The sequence below is a fragment of the Peromyscus californicus genome, unplaced genomic scaffold, assembly GCF_007827085.1.
Source record: "Peromyscus californicus insignis strain IS unplaced genomic scaffold, ASM782708v3 Scaffold_4__1_contigs__length_199733344, whole genome shotgun sequence".
Lineage (NCBI taxonomy): Eukaryota > Metazoa > Chordata > Mammalia > Rodentia > Cricetidae > Peromyscus > Peromyscus californicus.
In genome coordinates, this window is record NW_026294562.1 from 121067871 (window position 1) to 121086879 (window position 19009).

The following is a 19009-nucleotide window of genomic DNA, read 5'->3' on the forward strand; positions in this document are numbered from 1 at the left end:
AAATGGAAATAACCCTCGTGCTGACTAGTTTTATGTCAACTTGACACAAGCTAGATCATCAGAGAGGAGGGAGCCTCAGTTGAGAAAATGTCTCCGTAAGATAAGGCTGTAGGCATTTTCATAATTAGTAATCAGTGGGAGAAGGCCCAGCTCATTATAGGTGGGGCCATCCCTGGACTGGTGCTCCTGGCACCTGGTGGGTAGAGCCCAAGGGTGCTGCTTCTTAGACTTCAGCAGGACAACTCCCGAAGCAGGTGATCCGGCTGCTCTTATTGGTAAGGAAAAGAGAGCGGATGAACGGAAGCAAGAATCCCCACAGCATAATTAGACCTAAAAATAACCAAAATGCCAGACACAGGCCGAGGAGGTGGCTCCGTTGGCTTTACTAAGCAAGCGAGAGGACCGGAGTTGAGATTCCCGGAACAGCTGTGGCAGTGTGTGCCTGGAACCCCAGACAACTTAGCTGAATAAATGAACTTAAAGTTCAGTGAAAGACCTTGTCTCAAAATAAAAGGTGGAGAGCAAATGGGGAACGACACCTTACATTGACTCCTGGTCTCCATGAGCATGTGCACACACCCACACTAACCAGTACATCATACACACACACACACACACACACACACACACACACACACACACACACACACCCCACAAAACCAAACGTGCAATCCGTGTTTAAATTTCCCCACTCTATTCATCTTGTAACATCTGAACAGTTTATATGTTTGCTGAACAAGATCATACATTACATCTAATTTGACCCATTTCTGAAATTCCCCTCTCTAGAAATTCTCCAGTTAGGTAATTTTCTTCTCACAGATCTGGTGATGGACCTTTAGATAGAATCCCGCCCTGGATTTCTTATTACATCTTTGTGTGTCACTCAGTTTCGCCCTTCTGGCAGAATATTTCAGAATTTCCCCCGGCACATCAGAAGCTTATCTTTTGGTAACGGAAACACTGAGCATTGGATTCAATGTTGCCAGCTTGACTCATTCATTGCAAAGCTTCCCAGCAGGATTAACACTGCCCACACTTCAATGGAAGAGCAACTGTTTGGCCCACGTGAGGCCCTGGGTATGATCCTCAGCACCACACACACACACACACACACACACACACACACACACACACACACACACACACACACTCACACACAGAGAGCTTCACGTCTGTCTCAGTTCCCGCTTCACGAGGACCAAGCAGCCACTGACAAGGACTGACTCAGTTTTTTCACATCCTGGACAAAAGGCCAAGAAGTGATTGGTGCATAGATTTCTGTTTGCTTTGCTTTTGTTTTGTTTTGTTTTAAGACGGGATCTCACTATGTAGACCCTGACTTGCTTTGTAGACCAGCTGGCCTTGATCTTACAGAGATCTGCCTGCCTCTGCCTCCAAGATGCGGAGATTAAAGGTGTGTGCCGCAACACCGGTTGGCTAGATTTCTTATTAAGAGCTAACAATATCAGAATTCCTTTTTTATTTTATTTTATTGTTATATAGAGAGTCTCCTGTGTTACCCTGGCTGGCTGGCTTTGACTCATAGAGATCCACTTGTCTCTGCCACCTTGACCATCCTGGCTTTTTATTTTTATTTACGTGTATGTGTGCCTGCGTTCATGTATGCACACATGTGCAGGCACACATATTAGAGGATGCCTGAGGAGGCCAGAAGAGGATGTTAGATCCCCTGGAGCAGGAGTTACAGGTGGTTGTGAGTTTCTGATATAGATTCTGTGAACCAAACTCGGGTCCTCTGGAAGAACAGCAAAGGCTCTTAACCACTGAGCCATCTCTCCAGTCCCTTCCCCATTAGTATCTTTTAAAAGTGACTAATGAGGGCATTTGATGCCTTCTTGGTCTTCCTCAAGTACCCCCACACTTGTGCACACACATGTGCATACACTCACAACACAGAAATAAATAAAAGTGACTGATGAGCTTTGTGTAAAATGAAATCCTTATGAGTGGAGCTGGGATATAGCTCTTTTGGTTCAGGCTTGCCTAGCATGCATGGAGCACTTGGAACGGCATAGACCAGACACCAGGAACACATTGGCAATCATGGCATTTGGGAGGTGGAGGCAGGAACATTGGAAGATTAAGGACCTGGGAGATGGCTCAGCGGGTAAAGGTGCCCGCCGCCGCCGCCGCCGCCGCCGCCGCCGCCACCTCCCTGATAATGAGTTTGATACTCAGGAGGCACCTGATAGAAAGGGAGAACTAGCTCCTGCCAGCGGTCCTCTGACCTCCACACACGTGCTGTGACACTTAGGTACCCTCTGACACTTACGCGCACTTTGAAAAATGAATATATGAGAGCTAGGGTACATGAGGCCCTGTCTCAAGTGCAAGTGAACAACAAAAACACAACAAATCCCTATGAACACATCTGAAGATAGCAGCATGCCAACACAGTACGCTAAATTCCCAGCCCTAAGAGGCTGAGGCAGGAGGATCACCTACAAGACCCTGTCTAAAAAAACATAATGTATCATTATAAACTCCTGGACTTCATGTGTATATACATATTTGGGGGTTGTAAGATGGACTCCTGTAGCCTAGACTAGCCTGGAACTCATGTATTGGAGGATGGCCTTGAACTCCCAATCTTCCTCAGGCTCCACGTAGTAGGAGTACAGGCATGAGCCAGCACACACAGCTCTAAGCTTTCCCAGTGGGGGAAGAACCTTGAAGGAGAAACCACTTTGTGAGTTCATAATGAACAAACAAACAAACAAAACCCGTTTTTATATAGATGTAGCTCACGAAAGGAAACAGAGACCTCGACCAGTCAGCAGCATTTGCAGGTTTGGTCGGGGGTACAGCTCTGAGAAGTCAAGACCCCTGCTGAACTTTGTGCCACCCAGCTTTCCCCAAATATCTCTGCCTCCACAGCTCCATCTTTCAGATTCTTCCGCAACTGATGGGAACCTTCTCTGTGGCTTGTTCCCCTGAGTTTCCGGCCGTGTCCACCGGTCAGTGAATGCCCAGTTGGGAAGAAGTGTGGACAATCTCTCCGGAGCTTGTCCTGCTCCACGGGGTCCCTTCTGAGGGCGATGGGAAGCTACTGATGAATTCACAAAGAAGAATGCCTCAGAGAGTTCTTTCAGAAATTTGAAGGGTGTGCAGCTCCAGAGGCTGGACTCAGGACAGGTTGTTCCTGGTGTCTGTAGGTCCTCAGGAGCCAGTTTCCAATACCCCCCTCCCCACCCTGTGCCCTGGGAATCCACCCTCACAGGCTGCACATGGACACCCATCACTATTCCCCTGTGGCCTCTGACTGCGCTTGGCCATTGGGAAGCAGCAGAAGGAGACTGGAGAGCACAGGATTTGTTCTGCCCCATCTCTGGGAACTGGCTCCTCCTACTACCCAGGGCCCTATCAGGCAACTTTTCCAAACACTCCTCCCCAGGGCAGTAAACAATCTTGCCCCAAGACCCTTGGGCCTCAAGCTAACGATTCTTTCTGTAACTAGCCCCCAGAGGAACTGCGTTTTCCCTAAGCTCTGCCTTGCCTCTTAATTAACTTCTCTGCAAATTACTCCATTTGAGTGGGCCACCTGTTTCCTGCTGGGATCCTGACCGATACACAGTGGACCAATTAAGGTCTCAATTAGGGAGAGCTTTGGTGGCGTGCACTGGGTGTTGGGATGGAAAGAGGTGGGGGAGTTCTGGACATATTTGGGAATTGGAACTATTTGGTGGCAGTTGTAGGAAGAACAATGGGCCTGGATTCTTGGGCTAACAAGCATTTCTCTCTTCTATTACAGAGCAGGTTGGGGGAGCACAATGTTCCATCAGCCTACACAGAAGATAAATACATAAGAGGCTCTGATTTTTTTTTTTAGAAAGACTTATTTTATTTGTAATTATGTTATGCTTGTGCATCTATGGGCAGGGGACAGGCAGGATGTATGTGCATACGAGTACAGTTCCCCAGAGAGGTCAGAAGAGAGCGCAGGATCCCCTGGAGCTGCAGATCCAGGCAATTGTGAGTCACCTGACCTAGGTGCTGGTTACTGAACTCAGGTCCTCTGCAAGAGCAGTACATACTCTCAACCACCCAGCCATCCCTCTAGCGCCCCGACTTTGATTTTTCTCTCTCTCTCTCTTTTTTTTTTTTTTGCTGTCTTTTTCTTCTTTAAACACCTGCCCGACCCTAAGCATACTTGTCCTGTACTCTGGGCTCTCTCCCTTTCTCTGAAGACCCTCCCTATTGTCTCCTGGCAGCTGCTCACCAACCTTCCTCACTGACCGGCCTGCTTTCTTGGCTCCTAACTCAAAGGCGAAGACTCTTCCTCTTCTCCGTCTCCCTCCTCCCAACAGCTGCCAGGATTTACAGCCTGCTGGCCCTACTGGTTTTCTCTCAAACTTTAGTAAAATTGCCCTCTAGCTAAAATAAATAAATATATAAGGACCGAAAACAACAATAAAAATCCAAGGAAAGCTGAAATCAGCCCGTCATGAAGCCCACTGAACTCCATGGAGCACAGCTCTCCACAGACTTTTCGGTCCTCACAGCCCCAGCTTGCTGACCCTTCCCAAGGTCTCACGGGCTGTCAGTGTGACTTATGTTCCAGGGCTGCTCTGAAACCCTCGTGTAAGAAGAAGCTAGGATACCGTAGGCGAGTTGTAAATGGTAATACTATTAGAAAACAAAAAGGGGACATTGTGCACTTGTATCTTAAATTTGGGTAGAATTTTGGACTTCATACTGCAATTGTATTATAGTTTCAGTAAGTTTGTTTGGAAAGTTTGTGTTGGCGCAGCGTGCATAAGGTCTTAGGCTCAGTCCCCACTGAGAGTGCATACACATATGCACACAAGCAACGCCAGCGGAGCTGTGGGTGTTGCTCTGAAAGTGAGACCTTGGTGCGGTCCCCAGCACCACATGGATGAGGTGTGGTGACATACACCTATTGTGGAGGATCCCTAGTTCAAGGTCACCCTCAGAAATGAGTTCCAGTTCAGCCAGGGATAAACGAGACCCTGCCTGTAACAAAGAGTAAAATAACCTTTGGGAGACTGGAGAGCTGGCTTAGCTCTTGTGAAGGAACTCACCCAGTCCGGCTCTCAGCACTTATGCCAAGCAGCTCCACAGTCACTCCAGCTGTGGGGGATCCGACGCCCTCTTCTGACTCACACGCACAAACGTGTGCGCAGACACACAGAGTAAAAAATAAGTATAACCTAACTTTTTATCCTTTACTTCCTAGAAAATAATTTTGATATGAGTATATAACATATATATACTTGTGGTAGAGTATTGGCCTACCACAGACAGGTGCAATGCCCCCTTACTGGAAAAATAAAAGGTATGCTTGATAAACGTACTCGGTCACAGGCGCTGGCCCTTGTTGAGGAGTAAAACACATTAACTCTAGGTACACAAAGCTCGGAATTGTGGCGGCGAGCTCTAGAGAGGAGTTACCAGACACTCAATAGAAAGGGTCGTGTGACGTGAACTAAGAATAACTTCTGTAAAAGGCCAACTCTGCATCTTCAGCTCCCGAGAAAACAGAAGGTACCCACACACCCGTCTTCACTGCCAGGGACTAAGTTCTGTTCAGTGGGAAAGGGACAGAGCTCAGTGGTGGCTGCTGAGGACCTTTTAAAAAGAGCAGACGAGGAAGGCAGATGGTAAAGCTGGAGCTGCTCCCCTCCTGGATTGTGACTTTCAGAGGGAGGTGAAAGTTTCTCAGAGAACGGAACTGTGGGAAAGTGACCTTTCCTTAACCTGAAGTTACTTTAATTTTTTTTTTAAATGTAGTGTGTGCGCAGGATGTGCCTATGGAGCACAGAGGACAGCTTGGGGGTGTTCTCCTTCCACCGTGGGGCCCAGGGATTAAACTCAGGGTGTCAGGCGTGGTGACAGTGCCTTCTTTACCCACCGAGCCATCTTGCCAGCCCAGAATTCATGCTTAAGATCCAAGGATCTGGATCAAAAGCTCAGAAATACTGGGTTGAGGAGACGGCTCGGTCAGTTCAGCGCTTGTAACACAAGCGAGAGAACCTGAGCTCAGTTCTCAGGTTCTCATCAACAGCAGCAACAAGGCTGGGTATGGCGGCCTGTGTTTCTAAGCCCGGCTCTGGAGCAGGAAGCAGACACAGGCAGATCCCTGGGGCTGGCTAGCCAACCAGTCTAGCCTAATCAGAAAGTTCCAGGTCCCAGTGAGAGACTCCATCTCTCTAGCCTAATCAGAAAGTTCCAGGTCCCAGTGAGAGATACCATCTAAGACAACAAGATCTTTAGATTGAAATACACTCTTAAGTAAACAAGCTCTTTATATTTAAATTTTTGAAATTCTAAAATCCATATCTTGACGCACAGAACAAAATTGCAAAGTAATCAAACGAAGACAGGTTGTCTACAGAGAAACTATGGGGGGCAGGGACAGAGGTTGGGGAATGAAGTTCAGGTGGTAGAATGTTTACCTGGTAAGAAAACACCTGGATTGACCTCTGGTGTTCATAGGCACACACACATGTGCACTCACATAGACAGGAGCAACCATACATATGTTCACATACAAGAAAAAAAAAAAAAAAAAAAAGAAGGGGCTGGAGAGATGGCTCGGTAGTTAAGAGCACTGGCTGCTCTTGCAGAGAGACCTGATTGGGTTCCCAGCACCCACATGGTATCTAGTCACCCTCTGTAAATCCAGTCCCAGGGGTTCTAATGCCCTTTTCTGGACTCTGCAGGCACTGCGTTTGGGTGGTGCACATACAGAAAAGCAGAAAACACACACATTAAATAAATAAGAGTAAGTGAGTGAATAAGCAATGTTTTTTTAGGGAGGTGGGGTAGAGGGAAAGGGGAAGGAGAGAAGGAGGGGAAAGGAGGGAGAGGAGGCAGAGTATCATATTGGGGGTCAGGATAACAGACACGGTGAGATTAATGACTTATTCCAAAGACGGCTTTGCTAGAGAGCGGGCATTTTAAGATAAAACAAAAACCAAAGAACAATTTAGTTGAGCCACATCTGTTATCCCGGTTCCAAAGAGAAGATAGGGATTATCTACAAAGTAACAACCATCAAACTGCAGGGAAAAAAGCACCCAGAACCCTGGGGCCCAGTTATAGATGTTCCCCTAGTGCACAGAAGGTTCTGGGTTGTGCCCCCAAACCTGGGTGTGTTTGTGCTCACCTGTAATCCCCAGCAACGGGGAGGTGGAGGTAGGAAAACTAGACCAAGATGGTCCTTGGCTACATGGTGAGCTGGAGGCCAGCCTGGGATACTTGAGACCCTGTCTCAAATAGCCAACAGCGGGACAGTGAGATGGTTCAATGGGGAAAGGAGCTGGGCCAGGACCGACCACCAGAGTTCAGTCCCTGGGACATGCATGGTGGAAAGAGAGAACTGAGTTCCACGAGCTGTTCGATGACCTCCATTCATGCCCATGGCACTCCCCACCCACCCACCCCCCAGTAAATACATAAATGTAATAATGTTAAGGAAAAGTAACAATAAACAATTAAACAAATACATAAAGTCTTGATAGGAGAAGAGGGAGGAGGGAGAGGAACAAATAGGAGATGAGAATGTTTGATGAATACACACCCATGGAAAACAAAATGCAAGCTGAATACTGCCCGTCTGTAATCCCAGTAATCGGAGGGGAGAGGTAGGAGGATCGGGAGTTCAAGGTCATCCTAGGCCACATAGCCTGGGTTACATGAGACCTTATTTCAAAAAACAGAAGTAAAGTAAAATGTAGATACCTTAGAAATGTGTGAAGTGGAAGATAAAATTTCCCAGGACTCTCTATCTTCCTGCACTTACCTATTGATGAATGTATAATCAAAATTCTTCTCTTTAACTATTACAGACCCTGGTTCAGTACCTGGGTTAGTTAACAAAGGCTAAAATGACAGGGCTTTAGAGGATGGTCTCTAGAATAGCAGTCCGAAGCTGCGGAGGGTGCACATGGGCTTCCACTGCTCTCAAATCAACGCTTCCACCCACTGGCCCAGGACAGCTGCCTCCACCCTGGTTGGTAAGACCACATTCCAGACAGTACGAAGAGAGAGGAAAGGAGGGGAAGATGAGAAGAGAGGACCGGAGGGGAGACGAGAAAAGGCCTTTCCTTCCGACTGAATAAGGGCACAGTCCTGAAGCCGCCCTTATTACCTCCGCTTAAATCCTGCAGGACAGAATGCAGTCTGGAGACCAGGCCTGTCTGTGAGGGAGACTGTGTGGTGTGTGAGTGTGTGCCTGCGTGTTGACTGGTTTTTGGTTTTCTGAGACTGTCCCACCATGTCGCCTTGATTGTCCTGGAACTCGAATGTAGCTGAGGATGATGACCTTGAACTTCTGACCCTCTTGCCTCCACTTCCTTGGTGCTGGGGTACAGACTTGTGCCACCACACTTGGTTTTATGCAGTGCTGGGGATCGAACCCAGGGTTTTGTGTGTGCCAGGTGAGCACTTTACCTATTGCGCTACATCCACCAGCTCAGGGGGCATTTTTTTCCCTCATGAGAGAGAAAAAAATAATTAATAATATATTAAACAGTATATCAGTTAATAAAATACATAAAATTAAAAAATATGTGTATGGGGGTTTTGCCTGGTTATATGTCTATTCACCACTTGAGGCCAGAGAGGGTGTCAGAGCCCCTGGGATGATTGTAAGCCTCCCTGTGGGTGCTGGGAATTGAACCCGGGTCCTCTGAAGGAGCAGTCAGTGCTCATAACCACTGAGCCATCTCTCCAGTCTCCATGAATATTTTATTAGTTATTTATTTAGTGTGTGGGTATGTGTGTGCATAGCACATGTGCAGATCTGAGGACAACTTGTAGCAGTTGGATTTAGGGCTATTGACCAGCCCCTCAGGGGGCAATTTTTACTCTTCCCCCAAATATATACCAAAGTATACTCTATAAATACTTGGTGCTGATTTATCAGCACTGTGATCATTTAGTTGCATTGGAAGAATTAAAGTAGAGAAAAATGGTAAAAAAAAAAAAAATTCAGCATAAAGCACTCTTTTCGAGAATAGAAAAATGAACTATCTGTAAGATCAAGCCCATCATAGACAGCAAGGTTACAGGGTCATTTTCAGTGGAACTGTCTTTCTAAAATTATAAACCTCTATACTTACTCCAAGCAATTCCAAACAATGTATTTATTGGATTAAAATTTAAGTTTAGGGCTAGGTGGTGTGGCTGAGTGGTAGAGGCCTGCCTATCGTGTGCAAGATGCTGGGTTCATTGAAAAAAAAAAATGAAAACAAGTTAATTACAAGAAGACTAGAAATAGAGTGAATATATTCCAGTCAGATGGTAGATAGAAACGTGGGATTAGGATGCAGTCTGGCAGCCCCTGATGTTGTACTCAAACTGATGGAGACAGTCCATTCAGCTCCAGAGCCATCCCAGTGTCCTTCAGCCCTTACAGATGGGAAAAGCTAGGTTAGAACTACATTTTCTCTCTCTCTCTCTCTCTCTCTCTCTCTCTCTCTCTCTCTCTCTCTCTCTCTCTCTTTTTTTTTTTGGGAGACAGGGTTTCTCTGTGTAGCCAGATCTCATTACAGATGGTTGTGAGCCACCATGTTGGTGCTGGGAATTGAACTCAGGACCTCTGGAAGAGCAATTGGTGCTCTTAACCTCTGAGTCATCTCTCCATCCCTGAACTACATTTTCTAGGCAACCTTGCAGCTAGGATTCTGGGCACAATTTTGCCTCTTCCCATCATTTTTTTCTTATCTTACAACATCAGTACATATATGGGTTTGGAAAGATGATTCAGTGATTAAAAGCACTTGTTGCTCTTCTAGAGAACCAGAGTTCAGTTCCCAGCACTTACATTCAGGCACTCAAGCTACCTGTAAGCTGAGCTTCAAGGGATCCAATGCCCTTTTCTGGCCTCCATGGGAATCTGCTTGTGTGCACATGAGCACACACACATAAACAAATAAAAAGGGAAGATCTCTGAAGAGAAGTGAAGCGAGTGTGTGTGTGCTGTTTCTGTTGGGGAGGGCTATGGTGGTGGTGTCCGAGTTTCCTACCGTGGCTTCTCACCATGACAATGCAGGAGTGGCTCCCTTGTGGGGTGGGGGTGGGGGGGACTCCATTCTAGGGCCACCAGTGGTTGCATGAACTACAGACATCACTGAGTCCTCTGCATACACTTTCCCCGAGCCACCTTGCCGGCCCCCACTGGGGCTTTTTATTAGGTGAAATAAAGGTGACCAAAGCATTTTGTGGCAGTTGATCTGCTACCTGAGACCCTGTGACCAAACAGGCAGGTGGTCTATATAGCCCGGACATGCTGGGCAAGCGGATGTCTCCCACCCATTTGTGAGATGACACCAATTTTCAGTCTGCTACTCAGATTAGCAAGCAATGTAAAACTCATGAATTATTAATTTTTGGAATGTCCCACTTAATATTTTTAGACTATGGTTGATGGAGTGTAATTGAAACCTTGGAAAATGAAACTGTAGTGGGGGAGTATTCCTCCTCCTGTGTGTTTTCAGAGCTGCTAAGTGTAGCTAAGTGTAGTGACAGCTTTCCCATCCGGTTGGTGGCTTCCTATTTCTGGAGAGGTAGTGGTTCGTTTGCTGGCTCGTTTCTGGAGCCAGGCCCTCAGCATCCGAGTCTGCTACCAGCCCTCCGAATAGGTTATTAAGCAATTCCTTTATTACTTGAACTACCTAGGATGGATTTCTAGTTTATTTGGTTTTGTTTGTTTGTTTATTAAGATGGTGGGGAAGGGAGCCTGACTCACTATGTGGACCTGGCTGGCCTCGAACTCACAGAGCTCTACCTGCCTGTGCCTCCCAAATGCTGGGATTAAAGGTAAGTGCCACTGCACCTGTTTATATGCTTGTGTTGGAGACAGGGTCTCGGTATGGCAGCCCTGGCTGGCCTGAAACTCACTCTGTAGATCAGGCTGTTCTCGAACTCACAGAAATCCTCCTGCCTCGGCCTCTCAAGTGCTTCAGTTAAAGGTGTGCGCCATCATGCCTGGCTTTTTTTTTTTAAAAGATTTATTTCAATTATATTTAATAATTATGTGTCTGTGTGTCTCTATGTGGGCATGCACACATGAGTGCAGGTGCCTGGGGAAGCCAAAGGTCTTAGATCCCCTGCAGAGGGAGTTACAGATGCTCTTACCCACTGAACCATCTCTCCAGCCTGTGTGCACTCGCTATTTATTTATTTATTTATTTATTTGTTTGTTTGTTTGTTTGTTTGTTTATTTATTTATTTATTTATTTATTTATTTATTTTTGAGGCAAGGTTTAACTACACAGCCCAGGGTGACCTGTAACCTGTAGTCCTGCTCACCTTCCAAGTGCTAGGATCTCAGGTATATGACACTATGCCCAGCCTGGCCTCTCTTGTTTGAAACTAAACTCAGTGTGACACAGAGGCAGAAAATAACAGGTAAAGGAAAAGCTTGGGTGGGGCTGGAGAGATGACTCAGTGGTTAGGAGCACTTACTGTTCTTGCAGAGGGCCAGGGTTCAGTTCCCAGCACCCACCTGGCAGCTCATGATCATCCATCTGTAACTCCAGTTTCCCGGGGATCTGATGCCCTCTTCCAAGGGTTCTTACACACACATCTCGCACATAAACTCATGAAAGAACACACATACACATGAAGATGAAGAAATAAAAAACAAAAAACCCATGGTGGATAGGACCGACACAGCAGATGTATAAACCTAATTATAACAAAAGAATCTGGGGCTAGTAAGATGGCTCTGTAGGTAAGGCGCCTGCCACTAACCTGAGTTAGATGCATGGGACCCACACAGTAGAAGCAGAGAAATAACCACTACAAAGTCAACTTCACACATGTGAACACACACATACAATAAACAAATTAAAAAAAAATCAACACATCTCAAAAACATCACAGGAAATAAAAAAAGTTGCACAGCATGTCTATAATTATGTTTTTGTGACAAAGTCATAGAATCCAGACTGGCTTCAGTCTCATGAAGGATGACCTTGAACTCCTGATCCTCCTGCCTCCGCCTCTCAAGTGCTGGGACTACAGACATGTGCCATAATACCCAGTCTCATTTTTGTACAAACTTAAAACATAAAAACTTCACATTCTACATATAGTCATTGGATTAATAAATCATACACAATAAAAGCATAAAACCCGAACAGTAAATCAGTATATGTTAATGTTGAAAAAGATGAACCGTAATGCTAGACATCAACAGGAGCATAGTCACAGTTTATGGAGACAAAGAACAGTGAGGGTGGGGCTGGCTTTTTTTATAAACTCCATGGGTATGAAGCAAAATGACGTTTTAAAAGTTTTAGTGTGTGTGTGTGTGTGTGTGTGTGTGTGTGTGTGTGTGGTATACGCTTGCCTCAGCCTGGGTGTGGAGGTCAAAGAACAATTTTCAGGACTCAGTTCTTTCCTTCCACATGGGTTTTAGGGATCAGACTCGGGTCATCTAGCTTTTATCCACTGAGTCATTTCGCTGGCCCCAAAATGCCTTTTAAATTTTATTTGCAATGCTGGAATCAAACCAAGGGCCTGAGGCTTGTCATACAAGTGCTCTACAGCTGAACACCATTCCTAGGCCCTGCAAAAATGTTTTGATGGTTTAATCATGAGGTGCGTGGGTGTTATTAATGTTATTTTCTGCATGTCTCTAATACATCCTAATTTATAAAACACAGACACGCTCAACACTCTCCAGGACATCTTGGTGTACAATTATGCTGGAAGCAGCTTCCGGGCTGAAAAGGGGGAAACATGGTTAGGCAACCGGCTGTTTCAAAAAGACAAAATTGAACAGGCTGGAGAGGCGGCTCAGCTTTTAAGACAGTGGTTCTCAGTCTATGGGTCGAGACCCCTCTGGGGTTGAAGGACTTTCACAAGGGTTGCATATCAGATATTTACATTACAATTCACAACCGTAGCAAAATTACAGTTATTAACTAGCAATGAAATTAATGTATGGTTGGGGGTCACTACAACATGAGGAACTGTATTAAAGGGTCGCAGCATTTGAAGGTTGAGAACCACTATGTAAAGAGAGTCCCAGCACTTGGGAGGCAGAGACAGGAGGATCTTTGTGAGTTCGAGGCCAGTCTGGTCTACAGCGTGAGTTCTAGGACAGCCAGGGCTACACAGAGAAATCCTGTCTGGAAAAAAAACTAAACTTAAAAAAAAAAAAAGTATATACCGCTCTTGCAGAGGACCCGAGTTTGGTTCCCAGTCCAGGGTCGTCTGGCTTCTCTGACATCCATGGGCAACTGCATATACATGTCCACACACTTACACATAGTTAAAAATAAAACGAATCTTTTTTTTTTTTTTTTAAAGGTAGAATTGGTACCGCCTGAAGCTGGGGTTTTGTAGACACCACAGGGGCATTTGCAAAGAATGGCGCTCCAGCTGTGAGTGACAGGGCTGCTGTGGCCTGCATAGCGTCTCTAGTTGGTGTAAAACAGGAGGAGTTAGGGTTAGAAACTGAGATCCAGGCTTAGGCTGATTTTGGTGGTGGTGGTGGTGATGGTGACCTCAGAAGGCCACCAGGAAACTAAACCGGAATGGGTAGGAGGAGGCAGTGGTTAGCCTCCAGGCCGTTCCAACGAGGTCCCCAGGTACGCTCTGTGGAAAACTCCTGCAAGTGAGGTCCATCAGGTTGCACCCGCAAACTAAATCACGCTCGCTGGAAGAGCGTAGGTGTATTGACTGGCACAACCCTCTTCTCAGCGAGTCCCCTAAATCCAAAGTCCGTCCCGAAGCCGGAGGATGTGGGCAGTGGTACCCAGCGGCGCCCACACGTGGGCGCGGTTTGGCTTTGCCGACGGGATGTAGGTGTGAGGGGACCACCAGGCTGGGGACGGCGGGCTCAGCGCCGTCCTGCGCGCGGGAGGTCGGGCTCGGCGGCTGGGAGGCCCGACGGGACCGCGGGAGGCCGGGCTTCGGGGCCGGGAGGCCCAGCAGGCAGGCCGCGCCGAGGGCGGGGCCGGCGCGTGGGGGCGGACCTCGGCGCGCTCCCGGCCGCTCGCTGGGCTCCGGGGCCGCGGCGGCTCCTCTGCCGGGTCGCGCCGGAGGACAGGCTTCGGGCGTCGGCTCGGGCGGCCCGCGGAGCGACCGGGTGGGCCGAGCCGCGGGGCCCCCCGCGCCTGCCGTCTGCCTAGCCCGCTGGCGCGGGGCGCGCGCCATGGCCGCCTCGCCGGGCTCGGGCAGCGCCAACCCGCGGAAGTTCAGTGAGAAGATCGCGCTGCACACGCAGCGGCAGGCCGAGGAGACGCGGGCCTTCGAGCAGCTCATGACCGACCTCACCCTGTCGCGGGTGAGAGCCGGGGCCGCCGCGGGCGGTGCGGGAGGGAGGCGGGGGAGAGGTCGCTGCGGCCGAGACGGCGGCGGCGGCGGCGGCGGGGCCGGGCGGGGGCCGCGGTGGGGAGCCGGGCCCGGGCGGCTGCGGCCTCGGCTCTGGCCGGCCTGGCGACACCAAGTGCGGCTCGCGATCTCGGTGGAGGTGCGAGGGGCGCCGGGCCTTCGGTGCGGGGAGCTGGAAACGGCGGAGCCGGGGGAAAGGCGGGCGGCGGGGCCGGGCGGCCTAAGCGGGAGGATGACCCCGAGAGGAAATCGCACGCAGCGCTGAGGCGGGACCGAGAGTCGCCCGATTCGGGCGGTGCGGCTCCTCGGTGCTCTGGACACCCACCGCCCACGAGCCCTTGACTGTCGGCCCGGAAGGCCTCGGGGGCTCGAGGGTCGCGCCTCCACCCCGGGGGGAGAGCTCGGTGCGCGCACAAGTGAATGGACGGCTGGCCCCTGAGTGGCAGGGGGCCGTGGTCCCGCGATGTGATTCCGTGACGAGTTTGTGGCTTTCCCCCTTTCGCCTCTTGGAGGTGCTTTACGTGGTCCGGTGTGTTGGTTCGACATCAGATGTTGAGTGGGACGGACGGGGTCCCGGGCGTAGACGGGGACTGAGGAGGGACCCAGAGGAACGAGTAAGGAGCAAGTCGGGACAAACGCCTGGGAGGCCAGGTCACTGGAGCAGAGCTGCAGAGGATGGAGAGCGGGCGTGTCTGTGCAGGACGGCCGAGGGTCGACGTGTGAGTGGGCAGCCTTGAGGATCCTGAGTGCTGGCCTTGACGGCGACGTTGTCAGATGGCAGAAGCCGTGAAGATGCTGGGGGTGGGCAGCTGGAAGGAGACGTGAGGGCAGATTGCAAACTGATTGTTTCCCTGCTCCCTGATTTGCAGACATACTATTTTTTTGGCCACCATAGTGTTCAGGAACTTAAAAAAAAAAATCTGTTGCCAGGGTTTTAAAATAGGGAGTTTTTCTTTAAATATTAAATTTAGCACAAACTGAACTAATATAAATTTGTGATATACATTAAATTTACTTTAAAAATTGAGAGACCTGGTAACAGTCTTGAATTCTCATGTTGCCACTCTCAAGTGGAGTATGAGCTCTATTTTTATTTTGCTATAATACAAGCCACAGCACTCACTGGCACAGTCTCCCACACTGAGACCATTTGTAATATTTATGTAATGTTTTCTTCTGGTGTAGCTAAGACCAAAAAAAAAGGATGGATAAAGAATGTTTTAAGAAAAAATTTGCTCGTGCCCTGACCAGCTCCACCCCTTACCAGTTGGCATCCACAGGCCTTTACATTTCGTGACCTTGATTAGGTTGAATTTGACAAGTTTAGAACACATTGAAGAGAATGTGTGGGTAAAAGCCATGGATTAATGTAAGGCCTGTGTTGTGATGCTTAAAGGCATATGTTATACACAAACACGTACTCTATATGTGTCTGTGTACCTAGAGTTGATCCAATCACTCATGTGATTTTTGAGTCCCCTTTAAATCATCCTTCAAGGTGAGGCCATAAGCAATTCACAAATTATTTTTATTTTTATGAGACAAGGTGGCACTCTATAGCCCAGCTGGCTTCTAGCTTGCCATCCTTTTTCCTTAGCTTCATAAATGCTGGGACCATAGGCCTGCCCATCATATCTGGCTCAGATTTTTAAACATAAAAAAATCCTCACAAATTCTTAATGTTTACCTGATTATGATTTTACTCATGTGTGTTCACACATAAACTTGTATATGAAGTTCTTTGGGTAGAGCTTTGATACACCTGTAAACCAAAACATTTATTTGTGCAGCATAAACTCAAGGTTACAAATGCAATAAATCCAAGTAAAATTTAATTTAGTATGATAAATGCTATTCTGCTGAACTGAACCGAGGCTCTCTGTGTGATTGTGTTGACTTTAGCAAGCCTGATCAACAGGCTAATCCAATTGCTGTTTTCTGCTAATAACTACAAAATTATGTCACTTTGCCCTTCACCTGGCACAGGGAATCATTTGCATATTAATTCTCCTTGTGTTTTCTGCCTGACCGGTTGGTTCCATTGTATTCACACATACACAAGTAACAACACTGATTTTACCCAGGAGTTTTTGTTTATTCTGCATTTAAAGGATTATTTCCCTAAGAAATCACTTCTCATAAAGAATTCCTAGACCCTCAAATATATGAGCTTATTCTCATTTGGAGAACAAACCATCTAGTTCATAGAGGGTAACTGGATGGCTGCTATTCTGACCTTCCAAACTGCTTATAGAAGACTTGTTATTGGTGGGCAGGCATTGAAACTGATCTAGGTACCCTTTCTTCTCAAGACTGTCAAGCTTCCAAATTCTCAGTGTAATCACAGCCAGTCTTTCAGAGCTGGACTTGAACTTCACTTTCCAGGTAGGTAGGATATTCAACCTGTGGGTTGCGACCCCACAAGGCTCTCATATCTGATATTTACAACTCATAGCAATAGAAACATTACAGTTATGGAGTAACACCGGAATAATTGTATGGTTGGGGGGCAGCACAACATGAAGAACTGTATTAAAGGATCGCAGCGTTAGGAAGGTTGAGAACCACTGCGCTAGATTTGGGAGAATTTTTTTACTTTCCAGCTTTAGTGGTTCAGCCGCATCAGAAAGCAGCATGAAAGGTTTTGTTTGTTTGGTTTTGGTTTTTCGAGACAGGGTTTCTCTGTGTAACTTTGGAGCCTGTCCTGGAACTCACAGAGATCTGCCTGCCTCTGCCTCCCGAGTGCTGGGATTAAAGGCGTGCGCCATCACTGCTGGGCGGGTTTTGGTTTTTCAAGACTGGGCTCTGTGTAGCTCTGACTGTCCTGGAACTTGCTCTTGTGGACCAGGCTGGCCTCGAACTCTGGGATTCTCCTGTCTCTGCCTCCCGAGTGCTGGGATTAAAGGCATGTTCCACCATGTCTGGCAAGCAGCGAGAAAGTTTTGAGAAGGGAGTATTAGGAGGGTTTCCTGGTGAGGAGAAGGAGGAAATCCGAGGCAGGTCTGCCTGGGAAGAGTGCTGTGTTATCGTCCATTATTTCTGTGTTGTTTGTGAGTTGGACGCTACTGGTGGGATTAATGGACTGTTTGTGGTATGTGTGTGCAATGCAGGTAAGACAAGGTGTTTCCTCGGACAGTCTCCTTAGTGTGCTCACAAATGCTGTGTCTGTAGTGTGTGCCTGGGTTAGGGTTCATTGGGATGCCGTAGTGGCCTAGCAACAGTCTTCTGATGGATGGTAGGCTCTAGAGAGGAAGATTTTTAAGGAGTAAAGACCCATTTGGGTGAAAGTTATACAAAGGAAGTAAGTAGCTCTGGGCATGTGTAGGAGAAAGTCCATGCCACTTCTGATGGCCTAAAGGATCACTGGTATGGGGAAGGAATGTGGGGATATGTGTGTGAGAAGGGAGTGTGCTTCAGGCAGAGTCTAAGGTCCAGCAGGCGGATTAGAAGAGAGATTTGAGATGCTGGAGACTTCTTCACAGGATCAGGTTGTAGAGATGGGATTTGGGACTTAATTTTAGGACAATAGTAGGCCATTGAAGAGGTTGAACCTGGATTGATTTGTATCTTAAAGGGATCCCTCGAGCTCCAGAGTAGCGTTAGAATCTAGGAGGCCACGGTGGAGAAGCTGTTTCTAGGCTGTAACAGTAAGCTCAGGCAGGGGCTTGGTGGCATTGACTGGGGTAAGGGTGAGCTGACCGATATTTAGGAAATGGGAGGAGCTTTGGAGAAGTGAGACCGGTAAGAGGGGAGGGTCCAGAGGATCCCCAGGCTTCAAGCTTCAGGCACACCAGGTCCTTCTGAGAGTGTGGCTGTGAAGAGGTCCTGAGTTTGAGGGGGTCTTCGAGGCTCGGACAGCATGTCCAGCAGGCATTGGTTTGTTTGGACCTGGGGCTCAGGAAGGAAGGCTGGGTGATGATACAAATTTGGGGCTCTTCAGAGTTTAGCCACAGGAAATTTGGCTGCTTGGGAAGAGGCCACATCCTAGTGGTAGGGTGCCTGCATTTAATGCTCCAGGTCCTGGGTTTGGTCCCCAGCATAAACCAGGTGTGGTGACTCATACTTGGAATCCCAGCACTTGGGAGGTTGAAGCAGGAGGATGAGAAATGTAAAGTTATCCTTAGCTACATAGGAAGTTCAAGGTCAGCTTACCCTATTTCAAACAAAAGAAAGCACCCCCCCCCACACACACACAAAGTACAAACAGACTGTTGGCCTACACCCTATTTTTTGCTCTCTGACATATTTTTATTTTGTTTTCTTGGCCCAAAATGTGTGTGTGTGTCTGTCTGTGTGTCTGTCTGTGTGTCTGTCTGTGTCTGTTTAATGAGGGCCAGCAATGAGCAATGGGATTGTCCATTAAAGTCCAAGCTCTGAATTTGGAAAATGAGATCACTTAGCAGCATATCTTTCTCACATGTCTTTCTTTTTACATTAAAATAGTGCTCACAAGGCCAGAGAAGGGCCTGGATCCCCTGGAACTGGAGTTAGGGATGGTTGCAGGCTGCCACACTGGTGCTGGGAAGCTAGCCTGGTCCTCTGCAAGAGCAGGAAGTGCTCTTACCTTCTGGGCAGTCTCTTTAGCTCCTCTTTTTACGTTTGTTCCCTTTGGGGTGTGTGTGTGTGTGTGTGTGTGTGTGTGTGTGTGTGTGTGTGTGTGTGTGTGTGTGTG

General features: G+C 47.8%; 1 protein-coding gene across 2 annotated transcripts in view; it reads left to right on the forward strand.

Annotated features, from left to right (window-relative positions):
* The first annotated feature begins 14087 nt into the window (after window positions 1-14087).
* Crtc3 (CREB regulated transcription coactivator 3) overlaps window positions 14088-19009 on the forward strand; it is a 111535-nt gene continuing 106613 nt past the window's right edge. Inside the window, exon 1 of one of the 2 annotated variants that reach the window (XM_052760866.1) lies at window positions 14088-14290. In XM_052760866.1, coding sequence (XP_052616826.1) covers window positions 14159-14290 — 132 coding nt within the window. In that variant the 5' untranslated portion in view covers window positions 14088-14158. The remainder of the gene's footprint in view (window positions 14291-19009) is intronic. The other variant, XM_052760865.1, reaches the window with a different exon arrangement.